The following is a 23,977-nucleotide window of genomic DNA, read 5'->3' on the forward strand; positions in this document are numbered from 1 at the left end:
ACCTTGGCTACATTTCTCTTGTGCCACATTTTCTCATTCTGTCATAGATTTGCACTTTTTCTTTTTCACTATAATGCTGTGTTCTCCAAGAATGCTCAAAACTGTATCGAGCTTGGTCAAGTGTGTTTGAAAAGAGTCAGAACAAATTGAAATGGCATCCTGATATGATAAAATATCCCCCTCTTACTCCAATAATTGGTACATTAGCTTCTGAAAAGAAGATGCCACCAAGGTTAAGCCGAACAGCAGCTGTAGGAAACAAAATGCACCAAATGGTGTAATGAAAGTTGTTAAAGAAAGAGAATCCTTACTGAGCTTGAACTGATGGTAAGCAGCTCTGAGATCAATGGTAGAAAAGACTGTTGTTCCCTCCAACTGTACTAATGTTGTGGATCCTTGGCAATGGGAAACAATCCACCGATATGTTCTTATTTAGGGGCCTCAAGTCCACACAAAGCCGTAGGTCACCCATCTTTTTTATTGTCACCACTATGGGAGACACCCATTGAGATGAGCATACAAGTTCAATGACCCCTTCCACACAGAGCTTGTGTAAAAGTTCCTTTTCCTTACCCTAATATTCAACGGAACATTATGCACCTTGTGCACATCGTGGATAGCATCAGATTTCAGAATGATCTTATGTTTGTATCCCTTACCCATGCCTAATCTGTCTTCCAAAATCATGACATTCTGTTTTTCCAGGACATTGGCAAAGGAGTAAACTTCCACTACTATTTTCTCCACCAAGTAGATAGGCTGATCAGTTTCAGATCTGAGTACCATGCCAAATTTGCCCTGGCCCTTCTAACCTAGAATATGATATCCACTTTCTTCCGCATATACCATTGTGTGAATGGTTTTGTGCTTGTAATTGACATGTTCATAGAAGATACCCAACATGTTAATCTCTTGCCCCCCCCCCCCAGCCCAAATGCTATTGTACAAATGTCAGGAGGCAACAACTTGAGATTCCCTTACTCCGAGTGGTACAGATGATCAGACACAATAGTGATGAGGGAACCTGAATCCAGTGTGACCTTTGTTCCAACATCACTAATTTTCACCTCACAAACAGGGTCACAACCTCCACCAATGTCAAAATAGGTGAGTGTTTTCGAAGTAGATAGCATAATAACAGACAATATATGTTTTTTTAAAGCTCTGTCTCAACAACGTAAATGGGCATCCGTGGTACCTGTTGCGTTTGCATTAGCATATCTTTTTTGTGAATTCTTGTATACACATGTAAATCCCCAGTCTTCCTGCTCATCAAGCACATTTTTCCCCAGCTGGGCAATTGCTAGCATTTGCCAAAAGTAGCGCTCCTTCCTGGGGAAGAGTCCCCTAATCGCACTGCATAGTTCCCACTTGGGAAGTATCTAAATAATCAAGTTTTACACTCATAAAGATCCAAATTACTGAAGCTCCACTTGGGTATATCTTTGAGATTGTAAAACCTGATGAATTTGGATTATTTGGACTCTAATATAGAATGTTTTATTCATCCAGCTATCTCCAGAGTTTTTATCAAAGGGGGGATTCCTGAAACACAAAATCCTATGCTGAGTTTTGCTGTCGTACCAATTTTCAACCAATTTGTCTCTGAAGTATTGGTCCAAAGGACCCACAAATTCACAAGTGGATGCTAATACTCTCAATTTATCGTAGTCCGTTAAGCTGTGTACCGTGTTCAGACTCTGGTATTCCAGAGCCTCCTTCTGATTCAAATACTCTCAATTCTGCCATTAAGCTATCAACTGTTTTGTGTTGAAATTGTTTTCGCATAAACAGTCTATGTCTTTCTACAATGATGCTTGGATTATCCTTACAATGTTTTTTCAATCTCTTCACTACCTCTGCAAACATGTTAAGGGTGAGAGCATGAGCAGTAAAGGTGCTGTGCAAGTAATGGATTGGGCTCCTATTCATAACTTGGGAATTTCGTATTTTTGGGGGGTTTTAAATTGCAACCATCACTGCTTTTTAAGTATAGTTTTTAGTTGGAAGTCTGAGGTTTTTTAAAACATACTATCTATAATACACAGTGGCTGTCATCACTGTTTAGTTATACTTAGGCCAGAGTTTCCATAAAAAGAGCATTTTTTTCTTTTGCTAATAATTTTGGCGCCATTTGATAATTCTTAAAACTTTCTCCCCCAAAAACGTTCATCCAGCTCAGCTCCTGCTTTGAAGATTTTGGATAATCCGTCATGCGGCACTCAAGAAATAGGGGGTGTCCCAAAACACATTTTCCCTTGCAATGTCTCGTATGAATTTTGGGATGTGATACAGACAAAGACACTGAACTGAATTACGCCAAATTTGGCAGAAATGTAGATCTTTATCCTCAAAGTGTGCTTTTTGTGATTTGTTTCAGCCGTTTTTGAGAAATGAAATGTGATATAGTGATATCTGGATGTGTGGTCCTGCATGAGTACTGTGGTACCGCAAAAACAGCAATAAAAAGAAAGCATTCTGATTGGCTGAGAGGCTTTTTTTCCCCCGTTGTCATCCCCTTCGTCCTGCAGGCACGAGCAATTTGATTTGTTGACTGCAACATAAACGGAATTGTTGTGGCCATTTCAGGACTCTGGGACTGCCAAAATATTAATATAGAAGAGGGAAGTGTAGGGTAACTTCACCCCCTAGCCCTTGTGGTGAGTCAGTGAAACTCCACTTACTCCTGTAGGACCCAGCAAGTCTCCCATGATATCCTGTATGGCCCTCTGGTGCGGTGAATGTGGAAAATGTGCAGTGGATGCCCCTGGGGGGTTCCCGACCCTGCAAGGATGTACAGCAATGGGTCATTGGCTGCTCATGGTAGTGTTGGGCACAGGGCCTGGCTCTCCTTTGCACGGTCAAAAGCTTGTGAGGGAGTTGGGTATATATGATGAAAAACCCAGACTCTTACTGAAAAAAAAAACAAAGGTTAAGGTGACATTACAGTCTGACCATTCAAACCTCCTTTTCAATTCAGCCATATCTAAAGTACAAACTAACCTAATTTGAGAAATTCCTGCTTACTCGACTTAGACTAACCACATTTCACAGGCTGATCTCGTTTCCTAAGCAGAATGATTGGACTAAGAATTTGCCACCATGTCCGTGTGACAATAACTCACCTCAATCTTCAATCCACGTCTCCCTGTTCTGTAAATTCTATGAGGCTCCACGTAGACGATGGATTCTTCCATTACTGAGACAATTGGGAATTCGAACCTGCCGACCAGCATTTCTAGCACTTTTGATGTTAGAAAATGAACTATATGCTAAATCCATTGCCTGTTTTTTAAAATTTTGTGTAAATCATCGACCTAATCTTAATTAATTAATGTATGTTCTATTTTAAACTATATACTGAACTATGTGTTTTTAAAAAATGATCCTAACTGGAACCATGTTGAATCTGTACTTTTATGGTTTTTCTCGAATAATGAAAACGGAATAAAGATTTTGAACTGAACATTACAGTCAGGTATGGTAACACAATCTTACTTTATATTAAAACAACCTAGAAACTCCCTAAAAAAAACAAAAGGTTAAAGTGATGTTATAGTTAGGTCTTGTAATAATATTAAAACTAATGTTTAAAAAACAAAAAAACACTGAATTTCACTATAGTTTTCTGTGCTAACTATACAACTTGCACCCTGTCACCCACTGCTTATGACCTTGTATATTACATCACCCATGAAATGATATATACCATGATTCATGACATCTCTGATGAAATCACACTGCCAACCCCTGGTAGTGTAACAACCTTCCACCAAACATAATAGGGGCAGGGACTTAAAATAGAATGCAATAGAAAGTAGTGTTCAAATAAATACATTTATTTTTACTTGCATTTTAATTTAAAAATACATGTAACTTTATTTTAAAAAAATTAAATTCGGGGGGCGTGGCCAGCAGCCAACGATGGTGGCGGTGTAAAAGGCGAGCTCCGTAGCTGAGGCGGCCTCCTTCACTATCCGATCATTTATCCGCCGGAAAATTGACAATTCCGGGAAGGTGCCGACACCCAGGACCGGGCGGTGCAAGCGGAGGCCAGCTGCTTCCAAATCCGACGGTGTGGCAGCCGGTTCAGAGCGCGACCAGGTGGGGCCGCTGGTGCCTGTTGAAGCCGGGGAGTCGCCTGCGGTGCGGGGCGGACCGGAAGTCAGCCGCGAGAGGGGAGACGCAGCCGGAAGTGCCCGCTTGGAGCCGGGAAGCAGACCTGAAGGCGATCGGGAGGCGGCTGCAGCACCGGAGGGGTCACCTCGGAGGTAGCGACCGTACAGCTGAGGGTCCCAGCGCTGGATGATCCTGTGCCGAGGGCAGCTCCCCTGCCTGTGTGATCCCGGCGCCCGCGCCCGAGAGAGCGAGGGGGCGGCAGACGCAACACTGGGTGCCCGGCCCGCTGGGGCAGAGACTGGTTGACTCAGTAGGCGGAGCGGACCGCTGTACACCTGAACGCGGGACAGTCGCCCCTGTGGGGGAGGGGTGCGCCATATTTACCGGCGCCTGGCACGCCGCAATCGTCACGTGCTGCCCCCTGGGGGCATACCCAGGTCCGGGAGGCCACGTGTCCAGTTGGGAGCAGAGAGACACGGTGGTGGAGCGGGACTCACGGCGTAACGCAAATCGAATTGGTGGCCGGGCTGGGACAGCTCGGTGAGGATTCGAGAACACACATAGCTCGTGCCCCTGGTGGCGCCTGCTAGACTTTGAGAGGTCGATACCGGCTTTGACTGCTGATACCCGGGGGCCCGGGATTGGGTGGATCAGAGGGCCCCGGACCGTGCGCCCGTGGCTGCCCGCGGCTTCCCCACCGTACTACCAGTGGACGATCATAGGGACTGCAGACAGCACTACAGGCCAGGCTGGCACAGTATAGCGGCGCGGACACGACACATCCCCAGGAGCTACCGCGGGAGCGGCATATCACTGGATACCACTCTGCAGGGGAGGAAGGTCTGCACACCCGTTGTCACTGAGTCACGGACACACTCCGAATGGCTGGTAAGGGCACCAAGGGCGGAGCAGCGCAAGCCAGGCTGGAAAAATATGCCTACGATCGGGCCTCCTCCTCCTCACAGGAGCCCAAGACGCCACCGGGCAGGGCGGTGGAGGCGGCGGGCACCAAGAAGGCGACCATTGATGATGTCATGAAGGCCCTGGCCCAGGTTCAGATGACGGTGGGTTCTATATCGTCCGAAATCACACTCATACGGGCGGACTTCCATAAGATGTCTGAGAAGGTGCGATCAATGGAGGTGGTGACCAAATCCTTGGTGGAGGACGTCGCGGAACTACAAACGAGCATGGAGAGAGTCACGAGGGAAAACAGGGCCCTGCGCGACAAGCTGGATGATCAAGAAGGGCGCTCAAGACGGAACAACATTCGCATCGTCGGGGTTCCGGAGTCGGAGGGTACGAGAGCTATGGACCTGTATGTGGAGGAACACATCCAACAACACTTGCGACCGAAAGGACTCTCTACCTTCTTCTCTGTAGAAAGAGCGCACCGGGTTCCCGGAGGCCGGCCCAAACAGGGAGCTACCCCAAGACCGATAATAGCTCGCCTCTTCAACTTCCGGGACAGAGATGCGATCCTGCAGGCGGCCAGGAACTCCCCGCCGGTCCGAATCCATAACACCACAGTTGCATTTTTCCCGGACTATACTGCGGAGGTCGCACGACGACGTAGAACCTTTTTCGAAGTGAAGAAGGAACTCAGAGCCAGGGAAATTCCTTATTCCATGCTTTTTCCTGCTAAACTCAGGATAGTGGCGAACAATAAGACTTGGTTCTTTGAAACACCCGAAACTGCGCAGGAATGGCTAGAGGGATGGAGGCCTGTGACCCGCCCGCGCCGATCCAACAGGACGACCATGCACGGCGCCGACGATTCCCATCTGAATTCCCAGGCGTCTGAGGGAGACCCTGAACGCCATTCACCTCTGAGCGATATCCCGGAAACAGGCGACACGGAAGAATGATTTTGCCACACGAACGTCTTTTCCTGTTCAACTGCTTTGCTGGCCGGGCGTGCCGCCATGGACACTGGACGAGGGGCCTCCGGAACTGGAAGATAGGGGGTCGCTGACTACGGAGGGTCCTTAACCCCAGCGTGCAAGTACTATGTTTGGGGAAGGGTTCAAGCACTCTGCGGAGTTGGGGGGGCGGGCAGTTTTGAGTCCGTTGAGCAGGGGGGCAGGGTGGGGGGGGGTTGGGGGGGGGAGGTTTCTTGTTTTCAGGTTGGTCACACGGATATAGATTTGAAGTACGTGGCATATGTGTATCGCTTAGCAGGTTTTAAGCAACACGATCGGGCTCCCTCAGAGCATGGCGATTGTGCAAGCAGAAGGGTACTCTATGGCGGTACGGTCTCAGGTTGATACAGGGAGGGGGGATGCGGAACTGAGACGGGTGCCACAATTGGGTGTCATGTCATGGAACGTTCGGGGTTTAGGGGACAAAGTCAAAAGGGGGCTAGTACTGCAAAGTATACGGCGCTTTAATCCAGCCTTGGTCCTACTGCAGGAGACACATCTAATGGGCACAGCCGCACGAGCCCTGGACAGGAAGGGTTACAGTATGGTTGCCCATGCAGAGTTCACTAGGGGCTCCAGGGGTGTGGGTATCCTCATGCACCGCTCCTCGGGTTTCATCGTTCAATCCACGAAAACGGACTCGCAGGGCCGGTTTGCGGCTGTGCATGGTCAGTGGGAGGGGAGGCCATTGAATGCAGTCTCTGTCTATATTCCGCCGGCGCTGCACGCAATTGCCCTTCCCGATCTAGGAAAATTTCTGTTAGAACTGCCTGAGGGTGATCTGATCTTGGGGGGGGATTTTAATGCTGTGGCACATAACACACGAGATAGGTTTCCGGTGCGTGCGCGGGACCCTGGGCCCTCCTGCCTGCATGGTTTCCTGGAAGCACAAGGTCTGGTGGACCTCTGGAGGCACTTTCATCCGGAGGATCAACAATATACATTTCATTCGGCGGTCCATGACAGCCTGTCACGGATTGACTATCTCCTAACACTGGGACACAGCCTCCTCACTATCACTGATGTGCACATTAGGCCCAGGGGGGTTTCAGACCACTCACCATTAACACTAATCGTCTCCAACCCAGAGCGGACCCGAGCACGCATATTCCCGATCTACCCCGGGTACCTTAGAGTGCCCCTGATAACCAAGAAGCTGAGGGAGGGTACTACAGCGTACTTTGCCGAGAACGAGGGATCGGTGGACTCTCCCACCACCCTCTGGGAAGCCTATAAAACGGTCCTTAGGGGACAGGCCATTTCCGTTATAGCTAGTCATAAACATACACAAAAGCAGGAACTTGTAGCCCTTGAGAACGACCTAGACAGAGCAAACACCGACCATGCAACTAATCCGACCACTGACACGCGACATGCACTGCACTTATGTCAACGGCGTCACACTGAATACCTACGTAGTAGGGTGTTAGATAACTTAGCGGCCACAAACCAGAGAGTATACGAAGTGGGCGACAAGGCCGGCAGACTCCCTGCATGGCTGGACAGGAAGAGAGACGGACAAAAGACCATACTTCATCTGAAAGATGGCGAGGGTCTAGTGCAAACACACCCTTCTGTAATTGTGGAACTGATGGCTGACCATTTCCAAGCGGTCTACACGCCTGACGTGGAGGTTACCCCGGAGATGGCGGTGACATCTCTAACGGGGATACCTACCCGCACTCTGTCACAGGCCGACGTGGATGAACTGGAGATGGACTTGTCCTCTGGGGAGATCCAGGCGGCTATAACAGACCTGCATTCGGGAAAAGCTGTAGGTCCCAATGGGATACCAATAGAATGGTATAAGATGATGTCAGACACGCTCTCTGCGCCCCTCCTCAATATGTTTCAGGACAGTTTGGAGCGAGGTCAACTACCGCCCGACCAGCGAACGGCGACCATAGTGACAATTCCCAAACCCGGCAAGCCGCCTGAGAATTGCGGTTCGTACCGCCCGATTTCTCTCTTGAACGCCGAGACTAAAATCTTGGCTAAAATATTGGCCAACCGGCTGCTGCCACATCTAGAGCATTTGATCCATCCTGACCAATCAGGATTCATGCCACATAGGAGCACGGCGATGAACTTGAGGCGTCTGCATGGGGCAATGGCTCGCGCGCCGATGTTGACAGAACCGGCGGCGATCCTCTCGCTCGACGCCAAGATGGCATTTGACATGGTAGAATGGAGTTATCTGTTTGCGGTCTTGGGACACTTGGGATTTGGCCCGAAGTTTATAGCGTGGATCAAATTACTATACCACGACCCAGTAGCGCGAGTGTTGGCTAATGGTCGTCTCTCCAGAGAAATATCGCTGAAGAGGGGTACGAGGCAGGGCTGCCCGCTCTCACCGCTACTTTTTGCCTTGGTCCTGGAACCGTTGGCCACGGTCATTAGGACTACCCGACTGCTGAGAGGCGTGCAGTGGGGGGTTGGTTGGGAGGACAGGGTGTCATTATATGCAGATGACATGCTGGTCTATGTGATGGACTTACCGATAAGTATACCGGCACTACTGGCGCTGTGCGAACAACATGGGAAGGCTTCGGGCTATACTATCAATTGGACGAAATCGATACTTTACATGCTCAATGGCGCGGCGCCAGACCTGGGTGACAGCTGTCCACTGTTACTGGCGGATGTAACCTTCCGCTATCTGGGGATCAATGTTACGCGGGATCATGTTACATTCCGACACCTGAACCTTCGACCGTTGCTTGAACGATTGAAAACAGATGTGCGCCATTGGAGCACCCTCCCCTTGACGCTCTTAGGGAGAGCAGCGCTGTTCAAGATGATGGCGCTGCCCCGTTTCCTATATGTCCTAGAGAATACACCAGCGATGGTCCCGGTGCAGTTCTTCCGGCAGGTTTCTAATCAAGTATCGAGCCTACTGTGGGGGACCAAGCCAGCGAGAGTGGCACAGTCGAAGTTGATTAGGGATTGGTATAGTGGGGGGATAGCACTCCCAAGCTTGGAACTCTACTACTGGGCGGCTCACCTTAAGGTGGTTAACAGGTGGTTACATAGTCCGCAGGATGACCCGGCACTTTTAGCGGATAGGAAACAACTTGGAGCTGCCACCCTGCTGGCCCCTCTCTATGATAAAGGGCTGCTTAAGAAACTGGTGGGCCCCACTAGGCACACTGTGACATTGTGGCATAAAGCCCAAGCACGACTGAAATGGGATGGAGTGCTCACGCGCATGATGCCGTTGTGGGACTCCAAAGCCCTGGGTAGCCTACGACACAGCAAGGGGTTTGACCAATGGGACACCATCGGGATCTCAGCGGTTGGAGACCTGTGGGTGGGGGGGGAAGTGATACCATTCGCGACGCTCAGGGAGCAGTATGACATGGGAGTAACAGAAACTTACCGTTACATACAGATACGGCACGCATTGTTGGCAGCACTAGAACCCGGTGTCACGGTCCCAGAGTCGGCTCCCTTAGAGGACCGACTGTTGACTGATTACATGGAAAGCAAGGCTACTTCGCTCACCTATCGTAAATTACTGAACAACCTGCCGGACCCGTTGCAGAAATTAAAAGAGGCATGGGAGGAGGACGTAGGGGATCTGGATGAGACTTGCTGGAATGCCGCGCTTGCGTCCCCCAGGGAGGCCGGAATATCAGCAAGATTTAGACTAGTGCAATTTAAGATATTACATCGAGTTTACTACACGCGCACTCTGCTTCACAAAATACACAGGGCCGACAATCCGCATTGCCTGCGCAACTGCGGAGCGCTTGGGACACTGCTCCACACACTTTGGGAATGCCCTCATGTCATGACATACTGGAGGAGAATCACACGCACTATGGCTCAAACCCTACGAGTGACCATTGCACCTGAGCCCAGACTCTGCTTACTTAATGTGTGGGGCCCTACTGATTTGTCGACATATGGGAGACAGTGGGTAGGTATTGGTATGATGTTGGCAAAACGCGATATAGCGCAAAAATGGGGGGCGGAAGCAACACCCACCCTGGCCCACTGGTGTAAGAATATGGACATGATCATGGTAACGGAAAGGGCGGTGTATAAACAAAGATCTAACCCACGCAAGTGGAATAAATTATGGCTGCCCTGGAATGCCTATAGAGGGGATGTGTGCGAGCCTCTACCTGAGGAAGAAGACATGGATAGCTCGGGGGATGATGATGAGGAAAGCTAGAGCTGAGAGGAGATGTTGGGCGCGGGTAGTGGGTGGGATTTGACACTTTGTGCATGCCTGTTGGAGATACCTTTCATACTGATCATATGGCATATAGCTTGAACAACTGCTTAGCTATTATACATGGTGATGTTAACTGTCAGTATTGGTGCCAGATATTTAATCAGTGACCCTTTTTTCTTAGTTTTTAAGTTCTTAAAATAGAAAATGTAAAGTGCATTCAAGGTTGAGTATGGCTGAATGTTGAAGCCACAATGATAACTGTAGATAAGTTTCTTCGTGTATATTGCACTAGAACAATAAAAATATTAAAAAAAAAAAAAATTAAATTCATTTAAATTAAATATATACATAACTTTTGGTAATTTGTGATACATAATACATGAATATAAATATTTAACTTTAGTTGGGATTTTTCGATAAAACTTTAAAAATATAGTTTTCATTTTAGTTACTAGATTTAAATGTAATAAATGTTTAATTAAAACTTAAATTAATAGTACTGTGTCATATTTATTTTGCTCTCCAAACAAAATAAATATAACATTAACTTACGTTACTATTTAACATAAACATATTTTTACATTTTTTTCCAATGTTTAATAAACTTTTTAAATATTCCTTGTACGTTACCATAGGGAAATTTTGGATGGTGGACTTCGTCTATGTGTGAAAAGGTACCAGCAAATTTACACTCATAAACTTGGCCCACTTGATTTTAGAGGGTGGTGACATGTAGGTGTGTAGGTGTACACTTTGGAGTAAACTTACACTCTGAAATGGCGAATAGCCATAAGTAGTATATTTAATTTACTACAAAGTGTAAGAGTAAATGTATACGTGTTGATTTACTCAAGTGTAAGCTTACCTTTGTGGATAGGCCTCAGAGTTGGTAGGTACCTGCAGTTGTTTCTGTGTCAATTTCTCACACACTCTGCAGTAACAAAGTATGTGTGCTGTTGAAGACCTACGGAACACTTGACCCCTGCATCCAAGCCTCGTCTCAGGCGGTCCCCGTCTCCCTCCGTCTTACGTAGGTCTGCGTCTCTCACTCACATGGAGGCTTCTGACCACAGTTACCTTATAGAGCGTTCCCCAAAGAATATTCCTGTAGTCCCTGATCACCTGGAAAGGTTCTATGCAGCGCACCGATGGAACCCCCCTCAATCCAGGTTTGTTGCAACAGCCAGACTCCTGAACTGCTGCTCATCCTAGTTTTGTTCCAGGTTTCATGGCCTATTTACCGCTTCCCTGCTAGAATCTTTGCTCAGTTTCTCCTTTTCGCTTCTTCCAGGTCCCAGACGTACAGCGCCAGTGAGATTGACATGCAGCTGACCCTGGATCCAGACTCACAGCTGCCCATCGAGTGGGTGGAGATAGACCCTGAAGCCTTCACAGGTGAGAGGCCAACCTCTGGACTCGTTCCACATTGGTTGGGTTTCCATTTCTGCACGAGTGGCTTTTCATACAGCAAGGAGCGTTAATGACGGTCACAGGGACTCTGAGAGGGTGGGATTGTAATGCAGACTCCCCTCATACCAGCACTCACTCTGGGTTTGAGAAATAGGCTGAATTTGCCCACCGCTGAGTGACACCCTTTTTAGGTCGAGCATTCAAGACCTCTTGTAGATACTTTAGTATATACTTATATGTGTATGTACTTTATGGGCTCTGGACTTGTCTGCTTCCACTTAGGGACTTTTTTCTGTTCAATTTCCTCTATTTAACTGTCTTGATAGAAAACAACCAGTAGAGGTCAGTAAAACACCAGAATTGCTTTCTGCTTGTTCAACTGCCTCTATTTAACTTTCTTGATAGAAAACGACCAGCAGAGGTCAGTAAAATACCAGAATCACATTAGCATTCTCTAGATTCCAGTGCATAGAAATTGTTTTCCACGAGCACACGTAGACAATAATATTTTTTTCAAATCTAGTATTTTCAGTGATATGACCACCGAAGGCTCTGATTTTATATTAAAAACAGAGCTTTGAACTATACCATTTCCCACTGAAAGGCAACATTTCTCTCCGTGTGTTCCCATACCTGGCGTGACACGCAGTTTGGTGCTTACTTTCCCTCCATGTTAAAGAACAGTAGATGTTTCAGCCTCCAGGCGAATGTGCTGCATAGCTAAATACATATAAGGTGCCAAAGGCGAGACTGATTGCATTGCAAATGCTTGTTCTAGGAGGTGTGGCCACAAGAACGTGACAAGGAGAGGGCAAGCACACAACAAACAAGCATCTTTCATCCACATGGCCTCTCTGACCCTGACATTTATTCACCTTGGTCCAATCCATGTGTTATTAAAAGTTTTCTCTTTCTTTTGTTACTGTTTTACACTGCATGACTCTCCAACGTATATATTTGTACTTAAGATAGACTTGTCAATGCTCTACAAAACCTAAACAGACGTTAAAGACATCTCATCGCTAAGAAGCCAAAATCCAGAGTGCACAGTCCATTCCTGGTTTAAGGCAGTGTTTGCAACTGGGAATAATACACCTTGATGTAGGCAAATCCCAAATACCTCTCTTGGGCACACTCACCCCTGCATTCATTTCCTGACGCTAGATTAATCTGTGCAGTTATAAAGGTGTATGTTTGCAAAACACTCACAAATAAAGTGTTTTTTAAATGCATAGAAAATCCAAGACACCCCCCCTACTTTCCTGAATGTGCACGGAGAAGTCTGCAGATGGGTTGGTTCAACTTGTTTTAGAAGGAAGGATAGTGGGCGTAGCCGGGGGAGGGCATCGGGCTCTATTTTAACCAAGGATTGGATTTCTAATTTGAAAGAAACAGTATTGAACTCCCAGAGAGATGCCCTAAAGTGCAAGGCAAGGCCTCCCTCTACCATACATCTGCCTATTAAGCGTTCAGGAAAAATTCCAGAAGCCCTCTAGTGGAATACCTTGTCATACCTTGTCATACCCTGTCATGCCTTGTCATACCTTGTCATACCCTGTCATGCCTTGTCATAGCTTGCCATGCCTTGTCATACCTTACCGTGCCTTTTCATTCCTTTGCATACCTAGCCATGCCTTGTCATACCTTACCATACCTTGTTATTCCGTGACATGCCTTGTTGTGCCTTTCCTTACCTTGCCAGGTCTTGTCATTCCTTGCCATTCCTTGTCATGCCTTGTCCGACCTTGCCATGCCCTGTCATTCCTTGTCATGCCCTGTCATACCTTGCCATGCCATGTCATACCTTGCCATGACTTGTCATTCCTTGGTATGCCTTGTCATTCCTTGGTATGCCATGTCATTCCTTGTCATGCCTTATCATGCCTTGTCATACCTTGCCATGCCTTGTCATTCCTTGGCATGCCTTGTCATTCCTTGACATGCCTTGTCATTCCTTGGCATGCCTTGTCATGCCTTGCAATGCCTGGTCATGCCTTGTCAAACCTTACCATGCCCTGTCATACCTAGCCATGCCTTGTCATTCCTTGCCAAGCCTTGTCATGCCTTGCCATGCCTTGGCATGCCTTGTCATTCATTGGCATGCCGTGTCATGCCTTGTCATACCTTGCCATGCCTTGTCATTCCTTGATATGCCTTGTCATACCTTGTCATTCCTTGATATGCCTTGTCATACCTTGTCATTCCTTGTCATGCCTTGTCATTCATTGGCATGACGTGTCATGCCTTGCCATGCCTTGTCATGTCTTGTCATGCCTTGGCATACCTTGTCATACCTTGTCATTCATTATCCTGCCTTGTCATTCATTATCATGCCTTGTCATTCATTGTCATGCCTTGCCATTCCTTGGCATGACTTGTCATTCTTTGGCATGTCTTGTCATGCCTTGGCGTGTCTATTTGCTGGATTTCCCTTCTGCGTCCTTCTAACACTCCTGTCCACCCTTGCAGAGAACGGCGAGTGGGCCATAAAGCACCGCCCGGCCAAGAAGGTCATCAACAAAAACTTCTCCCCCGACGACCTGGAGTACCAGGAGATCCTCTTCAACCTGATCATCCAGAGGAAGCCGCTGTTCTACATCATCAACATCATCGTGCCGTGCGTGCTCATCTCCTCCCTGGTGGTGCTCGTCTTCTTCCTGCCTGCCAAAGGTGAGTGTGTCCAGTGGACAATCAGATGCCATGTACCTGTCGGTGACCTTTCTTCCAAGAGCGGTTCACCAGGTCGCCTGTAGCAGCCTGGGCCTTCTAGAAGGCCACTGTGACCCAAGAGTTGAAGCCAAGGGCTTCTCAGGAAGAGGCTCACGTGGTCCTCCAATTCTCCTGAGAGAGATAAGTGCCTATTTGTACTTATTTTAGCACTTGTGCCTGATAAGAGTGAGCTTGATCTGCTGCCATTTCCTATGTCTGCACAGGGTCAGGATGTGGGTCTGAAGACAACGCCTACCTCTTAATGTGGTCTGTATGCGATAAAGCAGTATGGTAGAGCCGCTCGCACTGAGTGCCTTACAGAAAAGGAAATGCTCATTTCGGTATTCAAGTTAGGAGTCCTAACTGAGAAAAATCCTAATTTTAAGACTTTCGGTATTCACAGGACTCCTAACTTCTGTGAATACCAAAATGGTAGTAAGTTTAGGATTTTGTCTTAAGTTAGTTCTGTGAATCGGGCCCTGAATTCCTTTCCTGCAGAGTTTTGAACAAGGTTACTTAATAAGCATCCCCCACTGAGTCCATCTGCTTCGCCAAGGATCACCACCTCCAAATGTCCACAATTACCTATGTTTGTGATTGGCCATCTCTATTGTCTATTCGGAGCTGAGAATGCTGTTGGTCAGTCTACCTTGCTCTGTCCATCTCTGCTCAGGGTGTGCCTTTCCTTTCTTTTTGGCTAGAGCCTAGGTTGGCAACTAGTAAGCCGTAGTTGGGCGGGTGGTAGAAAGAATGGGGTTGTGTATGCGTGTGTTTAGACGTTTCACTGCAATACAGAATGTAGAACTGAATTCAGAATGGGCTAAACGACAATATCATGACATCAACAAGATTCATAAAATAAAGTTGATTTTATCATTGTTTATTTGACTTCTTTTTTATCATTAAAGACAGATATCAGATATTTCTTTATTTTTTTCTCCTTTTTTTTATATAAAACTATATTTGTATACATATACATGCAAATAAACAATGTTGTTACGTACAATTCAAGATGAAATACAATAGACTATTTAAGCAAATAGCCCGAGTGAGAAACCATACAAAACAAAAATATTCATACATCCTACAACAGATCCTTCCAACCTCATACAGACTCATACAACATTCGAAAACACATATATCTGGAGGAGAGGGAGACAAAAGATTACACAATCTCCACGACCATATAGGATAGATATGTTCAGCAGAATCTGAACAATGTTGGTCGACGCGTTTCGGTCGCATATAAGGGGTCGTTTCACTGTTCAGGATATTTCCTTAATCTCCATGTTTGTCCTTCTTGTCATTGCAGCTGGAGGTCAGAAGTGTACCGTGTCCATCTCTGTGCTCCTGGCACAGACTGTGTTCCTCTTTCTGATTGCTCAAAAGGTTCCAGAAACCTCCCTCAGCGTACCGCTCATTGGCAAGTAAGGGCTGTGGCCTTTGGTCGCTGTGTGCATGCCGTGCTGATCTTGCGATATCCCTGATCTTAACCTGCATTGCCTTATTTACTTCCCAACTCCACCCAGAGCACCTTCTGCACGTTGCATTTTCATAGCACATTGATCAATGTAAACGCGACCCTGCAGAGGTTCCAAGATGTTAAACCCAGTTGTCTTAGTGATACTGCAACTTTAAGATGTAATTATGAAAATATTACCAAACCCCACAGATATTTATAGGAATATTCTGCCCTTAGCCTTTACAATTCTATTAGGTGATTAGAATCCTCAGGAAGGCATCCCTATCTTTTGGATTCTAAGATTCTCAGGGTAGTACTACTTCTCTGTGAGATTCCACAGTTTTCAGGTGAGCAGTGAATCTCTGTGAGATTCCAAGATTCCCAGGCTAGCCGCGTGTTTGTCAGATTCCAAAGGTCAAAGGTTAGTAGTGCTGCTCTTTAAGAATCTAAAATTCACAGGCTGACACTGAGGGGCTTCTTCACAAAGGTAAACTCACACGTTTGTGTAAGGTACAGATGTGTTACATATTCACAAACTATGAGTGCAGCTGTGCGTGTAGCATCCTTACAACCGCGGAGTCTCCACGCTCATGGCAGAAACCCCGCACATAAAAAATAGGACAGCCCTATCTTTTTTTTTATTAATAACACTTTGGTTATTAACACTAATTAAAATCTGATTTAAATTGCTTTTCTTAATTTAACAGCAGCATGTAAGCAACGACCCGAGATACAGCGTACTAATGGCGTAAATAATAGCTAAAAAGAAAACAGTCTACACATCCAAAAGTTCTCACACTTGAGCATCGGTCTAAGAAATGTAATGTGCATGGAAAAAAATAAAGTACATCATTGTCTGTCAGGAGATATTGTGGAAGGACAAAGGCCAGGTACATCTCAAAAGACCCACACTTTAGCTAAATAAAGCAGCTAGTGCGCAATGTCCATCCAAACTCTTGTAAGATGTTCACGCTAGAATGATGGGACGAAGCTCAAATATGGCGATTCTCAATGAATTCTGGGTTTTCCTTGTGACGTCTAAGATAGGAAACTTTCCTGTCTCTTACACAAGTTTCTGTGGCTTCATTTACTAAGATGTCATCATGATGAGGCTGAATTAGTATCTCTATGAAAATCCCAAATTATCAAACACTGCAGATTTGTTTGAGATATAAGGATGTTCTTTCATCAATTCCTGACCTCGCAGAAATGTCAAGATTTCCAAGCTGGCCTTCCCTTTTCCTACTAATTACCTGTTCAACATTCTATCATCTGTGATGTTCCAGGTTTCTCAGGTGACTATTTTGCCCTCTAGTTGAGATTGTAAAACTGTCAGGTCAGCCTTCCTGCCTCTCTAAGATATTGTAAATGCCCCAGGGACCTCCTTTCCTTGGAAACACGTCCAGTCCAGCCTTGAGTCCTTCCAGCTCTTTGCATCATGCGGTGGAGCGAGGTCTGTTGATCGGTGCTCTGGTTTTAGAGCTCCGATCTATAACTCAGCCTATAACTCCTCTCCTTGCAGGTACCTAATATTCGTCATGTCGGTGTCCACGCTGGTCGTCCTGAACTGCGTGATCGTCCTGAACGTCTCCCTGAGGACTCCGAACACACACAGCATGTCTGAAAAGATCAAGCGGGTAAGAGATACACACGTAGTGTGGAGTTGAGCTATTTCTCTGTTGCGGTGAACACTCATAATTACAATTCTTCTTAGATGAGGGGGTCTGTCACTCCAATGATGTGCAATTCTACAGCGGACAGAAGGTAGTGTTCGGTGTGGGACTTTCCTACTCTGAAGAGCTTGTCCAAACACAAGTCATACACTTTAAGGGTTAAGAATGAGTGCATTGTAGAGCTTACAATAACTAGCCATGCCGGCAAAGCAAATGAAGGGAATCTTTCATTGGCAACTGGATAGTTGACATATACACTGTTTGCTTGTTGTATATTTTCCGTAACTTTGCTATGATTAGTGCTAGAGACAACATATATTTTCTGCCCAGGGAATGATAAAGACCTGCTGGGCACTGGAAGTTGCAATGGTCATTCAATTCTATATTTTCTACTTGAGCTATCTTAAATTATCATTACAGAGCTGTAATATCTCTGTACAATCTAGAGAGATAAGGACTATAAAGATGGAATGAGAGAGGAAGCCTGCAAGCGAAGCAGAGGGCATTTTAAAAATGTGTCCGCATTGGCCAACGAGTGAGATGTGCACTTTGTTCGGCCACCACGCTTGGAGTTGTATCTTTGCTTTTACTCCGCTCTAATGCATGGCATGGCCTCCCCAGGTGTTCCTGGAGGTGCTGCCTCATTACCTGGGCATGCACCTGGAGGCCTCCGATGACCCCTGGGACGCCCCCAGACCGCGTCGGCGGAGCTCCTTTGGCATCATGCTGAAGGCGGAGGAGTACGTCCTGAAGAAGCCGCGCAGTGAGCTGATGTTCGAGCGGCAGAAGGAGAGGCACGGCTTCAAGAGGTCCTTCCTGGACAAGTATGGTAGGTCAGCAGCGTTCTATGGATTCAGTCTGCGTCTAATCGTGCCCCACTGATGCTAGGCATTTGCGCTAAAAATGAAGCACTGGCAAAGAATTAACAGAAATTTGCAATTTTATGAGCATCTAAAAAACACACAATGGCATAGTATTCATTATGAACAATATCTAACCAAAAACTATGAAATTCCAAGGAAGGATTAAGAAGATAAGTTTTTAAGTTTCCTCAAATACTCTCAGTTATTTGCCACGAAGGGATTTACTGACAGATCATTCTTTAACGGTGGAGGGTACCCCCTCTTAAAACAATCTCTAATGGACCAGAAATCTTAGGGACCTCTTGGTAAAGAGTCTTAACATTTGACTTGTGGCAATTATGACTATCTGAATTACACCTCTTTGAAGTATTCACAAAACTTTCCTACACAACCAGGTGTAACTCTGTTTGAGGGAACAAGCGCAGATGCGCGATAGCTACAAAGCAACGGCACTCAGTCATGTTTTCTTGAGGTACGTTATTTACAGAGTAAGATACTTCTGTTGAAGGCTGCAAAAGTAGGCACATTTTCAATTCAACTTCAGACATTCTCCCTCTATTTAAAGATATATTCATGTTAGTTTACTTCACAGCTCCTGGGTAATCTGTGGTGATTTCTTTTATTAAAGTAATTATGAAACTTGTAGCGCGTGCACTACAGGCCCAATAGTCTCCAGGTGCGACCACGAGGGGTACATGAGAGTGAGGAATTACAGATAGAAAGGCTTCAGTGCTTTCTAAAAGTCAGGATGGGAGGGTTCTTGAGCGGCGTGGGAGCTGGTTCCACAGGATAAATACAACCACAGAGAAGGGACTCCCCACATTGGTGGAGTTCACTGTTGTCCAGGTAGGAGTCAGAGGAGAGGTTAGCCCTCTCCGTCGTCTCCTGAGGTCCAACAGGAAGACGTCTCTGACAAACTCTTAACTTCCACAAGCTGGGCTAAACCAGTGAGTACATTGCCCACATTGGAGTCATTTGCTCACTTTCATTTCACATAATTAACCAAGGTTTGCCAACTTTGCAAATTTGTAACTTACAGAAGTACAATTTACACCTTTTGACCTAGCGTAAGACAGTCTTAGATCTGGAAGAAACTCTCGTAAATTAGGAACTGAGATTTGAAGGACAACAGCGCAGATACGTAATAATAAGAACAACTATTTTGTAATGAAAAATAATTAGTAAGTCAAAAAAGATATTAGCATCAGTTATTCAACTCAGTAAGTGATATTTCTGGTAAATGCTCGGACGCGGCAGTCTCTCGATGGATCTAGGCCATGTAAATATTGACATAGATAACTGAAAAAGGCAGATGTGGGCAAACCATTTGATTTCCAATATACAATAGGTTAAAAAGCATTACCATGTATCCGGATTATTTTTCTGTTTTATGTAGTGTTTGTGTAGGATGTGTAACCAGATTATCTGTCAGGCCGGCTTTCCAAAGACCTGCAGATCCGGCAATACCCACCCGACTCTCACTGCTGGAGCTACCACACATGCTCTTGATGGCAGACTCATGGGTCAACACCCAGTCTTAACCAATCAAAGACACCATAGTCTTAGCAGGCCATTGTGCAATCAAAGCAGGGAGTGGAAAGTCCTAGGGGGTAAAGTAGTTCTAATCCACCCAAAGGGACCAATGTGCACAAAAGGGGCACTTCTAAATCTTTTGAATCACTTGATAAGTGAGATAGATCATTTATTTATTTATTTATTTATTTCAAAGGTTTTATATAGCGCTACTGGACCCAGGAGTATCAGAGCGCTTTACAGACAGATAAACATCAGGAGGCAAATTAAACCAATTACAAAGTGAGTAACAAGTCGCAATGGGAAAAACTGTCTTTAGTTAGACGAGGGAATTGAGGAAAGAGAGTAATTAGGTATGAATGAGGGAGAAGGGGAACGGATGCGAGATAGGAGAGATAGGGGTAGAGGGAGAGGGGGGAGAAGAGGAAAGTGATAGAGAAGGGGTGGGTTGATGAGAATAGAAAACAGAGGACTGCATCATTATAGAGATGTTAGGTACCCCAATATTTGTTGAGAAGAAGCACCTTGAGTCTTTTTTTGAAGAGAGGGAAGGATGGGTTGCAGCGAAGGTCTTTGGGGAGAGAGTTCCAGATCGTAGGGGCATTACCAGAGAAAGCACGTGATTGTGTCTTTTTACATTTGAGTCTCGGGGGGATGAGAACAAGGGCATTGGTGCTTCTCAAGGACCTGGAGCAACCAGCTTTTTGTAGTTTGTCCGAGAGGTAAGAGGGGGTGTTTTGGTGAAGGGCTTTGCGAGTAATACAAGCCATCTTGAAGGTAGATCTACCTTCGATTGGGAGCCAGTTAAGGTTTTTGAGGTTAGGAGAAATGTGATCAAATCGTTTACAATCAGAGATAAGTCTGGCGGCCAGGTTGAGGACAGATTTAATTGGGGCAAGGTGGACTTTTGGGGTGCCTACAAGAGTGGGATTGCCATAGTCAATTCTGGAAAGTACTAGAGACTGGACAACAATTTTGAAGTCATCAGCTGGAATGAAAGGTTTGATTTTTTTAAGGTGGAGAAGGGAGAAGAGAGCACCTTTTGCAGCATTTTTAATGTGAGGGATGAGAGTGAGATTCTTATCAATGCTGATGCCCAGGGATTTGACAGAGTTAGAGGTGGAGAGGGAGCAGTTGAGTGCTTTGATATCATTGATCCAGAGTTGGATAGGCAGGGAACTATTTTTGGGAGTGAAAAGGATGATTTCAGTTTTTTTGGGATTCAGTTTGAGATGATTAAGATGGAACCAGGCTTGGACTTTGTTCAAGGTATCATTGAGGAGAAGAATGTCATGGTGGGATTTGATCTTGTAATAAAGTTGAGTGTCGTCAGCATAGAGGTGGTAATTGATATTAGCTTGTTTGAGAATAATGGTGAGTGGTTCCATGAATAGATTAAATAGGGTTGGGGAAAGGATAGAGCCTTGTGGGACCCCAAGTGAGACAGGTTGTGGTTTGGAGAGGCAGTGACTGAGTTTGATTTGTTGGGATCTATGTTGGAGATAAGAGGTGAACCATTGGTGAACAATGCCCTCAAGCCCAAAACGGTCTTTGAGAGTATTAAGAAGGGTAGGATGGTGGACAGTATCAAATGCAGCAGAGAGGTCAAGGAGGCTAAGGAGGGAGGGTTCGCCTTTGTCAAGAGAGGGATGGATATCATCTGTGATATTGAGCATGGTGGTTTCCGCGCTGCATCCTTTTCTGAAACCGGATTGGAAAACGTCGAGGAGATTGAATGAAGTGATATGTTTGTCTAACTGGGAGAGAACACATTTTTCAAGGGCTTTGGAGAGGAAGGGAAGATTAGAGATAGGGCGTAGATTGTTCAAGTCGTTAGGGTCAGCGGTGGGGTTTTTGAGGATGGGTGAGATTTGACCAAGTTGAAGGGATGCAGGGACACAGCCGGTGGTAAGAGAGGAATTGATGATATTGGTCCAGATGGGTGCGATGATGTGTTTGAGTTCCTGAACCAACTGGCCAGGAAGAGGATCATTGGTGTGAGACAAAGGTTTAAGTTTTGAGATAATGTTGAGGACAGTGGATTCAGATACTGGACAAAATTTGTTCCAGGAGGCATTATTTTTGGTGAGGGTGTCAGTAAGGATAGAGTCAGGATGGGATGGAGTAGGGAAGGGGTAGAGAGGGGTCGTGGCATGAAGGGGCAGAGAGGCAAGGTGAAGTAGGAATGTTAAGGGAGGAGGTGTTGGCTAGGGGTAGATTGATATGGGAGAGGAGGAGAAGAGAAGGATAGCTCGATCGAGTTGACTTTGTTCGAAAAGAATCTGGCGATTTCTTCACATCTTTCAACAGTGTCAAGTATTTTAGGGGGGCCAGAGGAAGTTTGTTTTTTAATGATGCTAAAGAGTTCTCTGGGGCGGTTTTTGGCCTGGTCAAGTTGTGAACAGAGGAAGGAGGCTTTTTCAGTGAAGATGTGCTTCTTGTATTTGGCTCTGGCATTTCTAAGGAGTATCAGGTTATCAGGGGAGGGATGATTCCTCCATGTGCGTTCAGATTGTCTGAGGGCCCGTCTCTCATTATTAAGGTCAGAATTAAACCAGGATTTAGGGGGTATATTTTTTTGATGTTTAAGTTTGAAAGGGGCAATTTGGTCAAGCACTTGAAGGATAGAGTTACTGTAGTGATCAGTAAGGTCAGTGTTGCTGTGAGAGGGGGGGAGGAGTAAGCAGGTTTTTATAGAAGATTCCATCTCACCAGGGGGGATAAGGTGAAGATTGCGGGTATGTTTTAAGGGTAAAGAGCCGATAGGGGTGGGGATAGTAATGGCTGCAGTTCAAAGTGAAGAGGATAAGGTGATGATCCGACCAGTCGACTGGAAGAATCATTGAGAGAGAGGCAAGATCCTTGCTAGTTATAATAGCATCCAGGGTGGCGCCTTTCGAGTGAGTCGGGGCTTGGCAGAGTTGTGTCAGGTCACTAATGTCCATGATAACTTTAAGAAGGATGACAGACGGTTCGTCGTTATTATTCCAGTGGATGTTATAGTCGCCAAGAAAGAGATTCTTGGGGTGAGTGAGCAAAGATTGAGTGATGAGATCCGATAGCTCTTCGGTAAAGGGGATATATGAAGACGAATGGTGGGGGAGTCAGGAGAGGTAAGATCAACGCAGAGGTATTCAAAGGTAGAAGGGTCCTGGAGATGAACAAGTATGACATTGAGTTCATTTTTAAAAATTCGGGCAAGGCCACCTCCTATTTGCTTTATTCTGTCTTTCCTAATGATGGAATATCCAGGAGGAATGAGCAGGTCAAGGATAGGAGTAGAGTGGGGGTTGAGCCAGGTTTCCGTAAGGAAAGCAATATCTATGTTTTCATTCAGAATGGTTTCCGCAATATCAGTCGCGTGGCAGGATGCGGATCGGCAGTTAATCAACAAGCAGTGAAGTGGAGAGAGGTCAGGGTATTGAGTGGAGGGATCAAGGAGTATGGAGGTTAGTTGTTGAGGGGGTCTAGGAGATGTCGGGTAAAGGGGGGGGTTGACTCGTTCCAAGGAGAACAGGGATAGTATACTGCGGAAAAGGGGTATTTGAGGACCAAGAGGGAAGGGGGAGACGGTGGGGTTTGTGGAAAGGTTAACCTGCATGGGAATTGGGTATGCAACATGATGAGAGCTAGAAATCGCGGATGCCGTGTGGGGTTGGGGTGAAATGGAAGGATCAGTGGGTTTGGTGGGGTCAGGCAGTTTGTAGGGAGGAGGGATCTGTGAGAAGAGTAATCGACGATATCAGTGCCAGGGGGGCTGTTATTGGAGGAGGTGTGGGGGGGGGTTGGTGTGTGGAGATGTGCGTGCATGGTCAGAGGAGTGGGCTTTAGTAAGGAGTGAGACATCGGATCTTAGGGAGGAGAATTCTAGAACAAGGGACGAAAGGAGAAGTTCAACATTAAGGAGTGATAGAGTAAGAAGTGAGGAATGGAGTGGGTCAAAAGTTATTGGGAGGAGTGAAAAATAGGGGTTAGGATTAACCAGGGGGGGGGGGAGGGAGGAGAAGGGAGTTATGGCAGGTGGGAGGTTTCGTATTGGGGAGGGGCCAAGGAGATGGGAGTAGTTGGGGGCATTGGATTTGGTAAAATCGTTTGTTAATTAA

The 23,977-nt window shown here is 46.1% G+C and overlaps 1 protein-coding gene across 1 annotated transcript in view; it reads left to right on the forward strand.

The window, feature by feature from the left end:
- CHRNE (cholinergic receptor nicotinic epsilon subunit) overlaps nucleotides 1-23,977 on the forward strand; it is a 166,065-nt gene that overhangs the window by 132,659 nt on the left and 9,429 nt on the right. Inside the window, exons 7-11 of the mRNA XM_078668939.1 lie at nucleotides 11,516-11,619; nucleotides 14,104-14,304; nucleotides 15,656-15,770; nucleotides 17,328-17,442; nucleotides 18,100-18,307. Of these exons, the coding sequence (XP_078525065.1) occupies nucleotides 11,516-11,619; nucleotides 14,104-14,304; nucleotides 15,656-15,770; nucleotides 17,328-17,442; nucleotides 18,100-18,307 (743 nt within the window). The remainder of the gene's footprint in view (nucleotides 1-11,515; nucleotides 11,620-14,103; nucleotides 14,305-15,655; nucleotides 15,771-17,327; nucleotides 17,443-18,099; nucleotides 18,308-23,977) is intronic.

This window comes from Lissotriton helveticus, chromosome 12, assembly GCF_964261635.1.
Source record: "Lissotriton helveticus chromosome 12, aLisHel1.1, whole genome shotgun sequence".
NCBI classification, from domain to species: domain Eukaryota; kingdom Metazoa; phylum Chordata; class Amphibia; order Caudata; family Salamandridae; genus Lissotriton; species Lissotriton helveticus.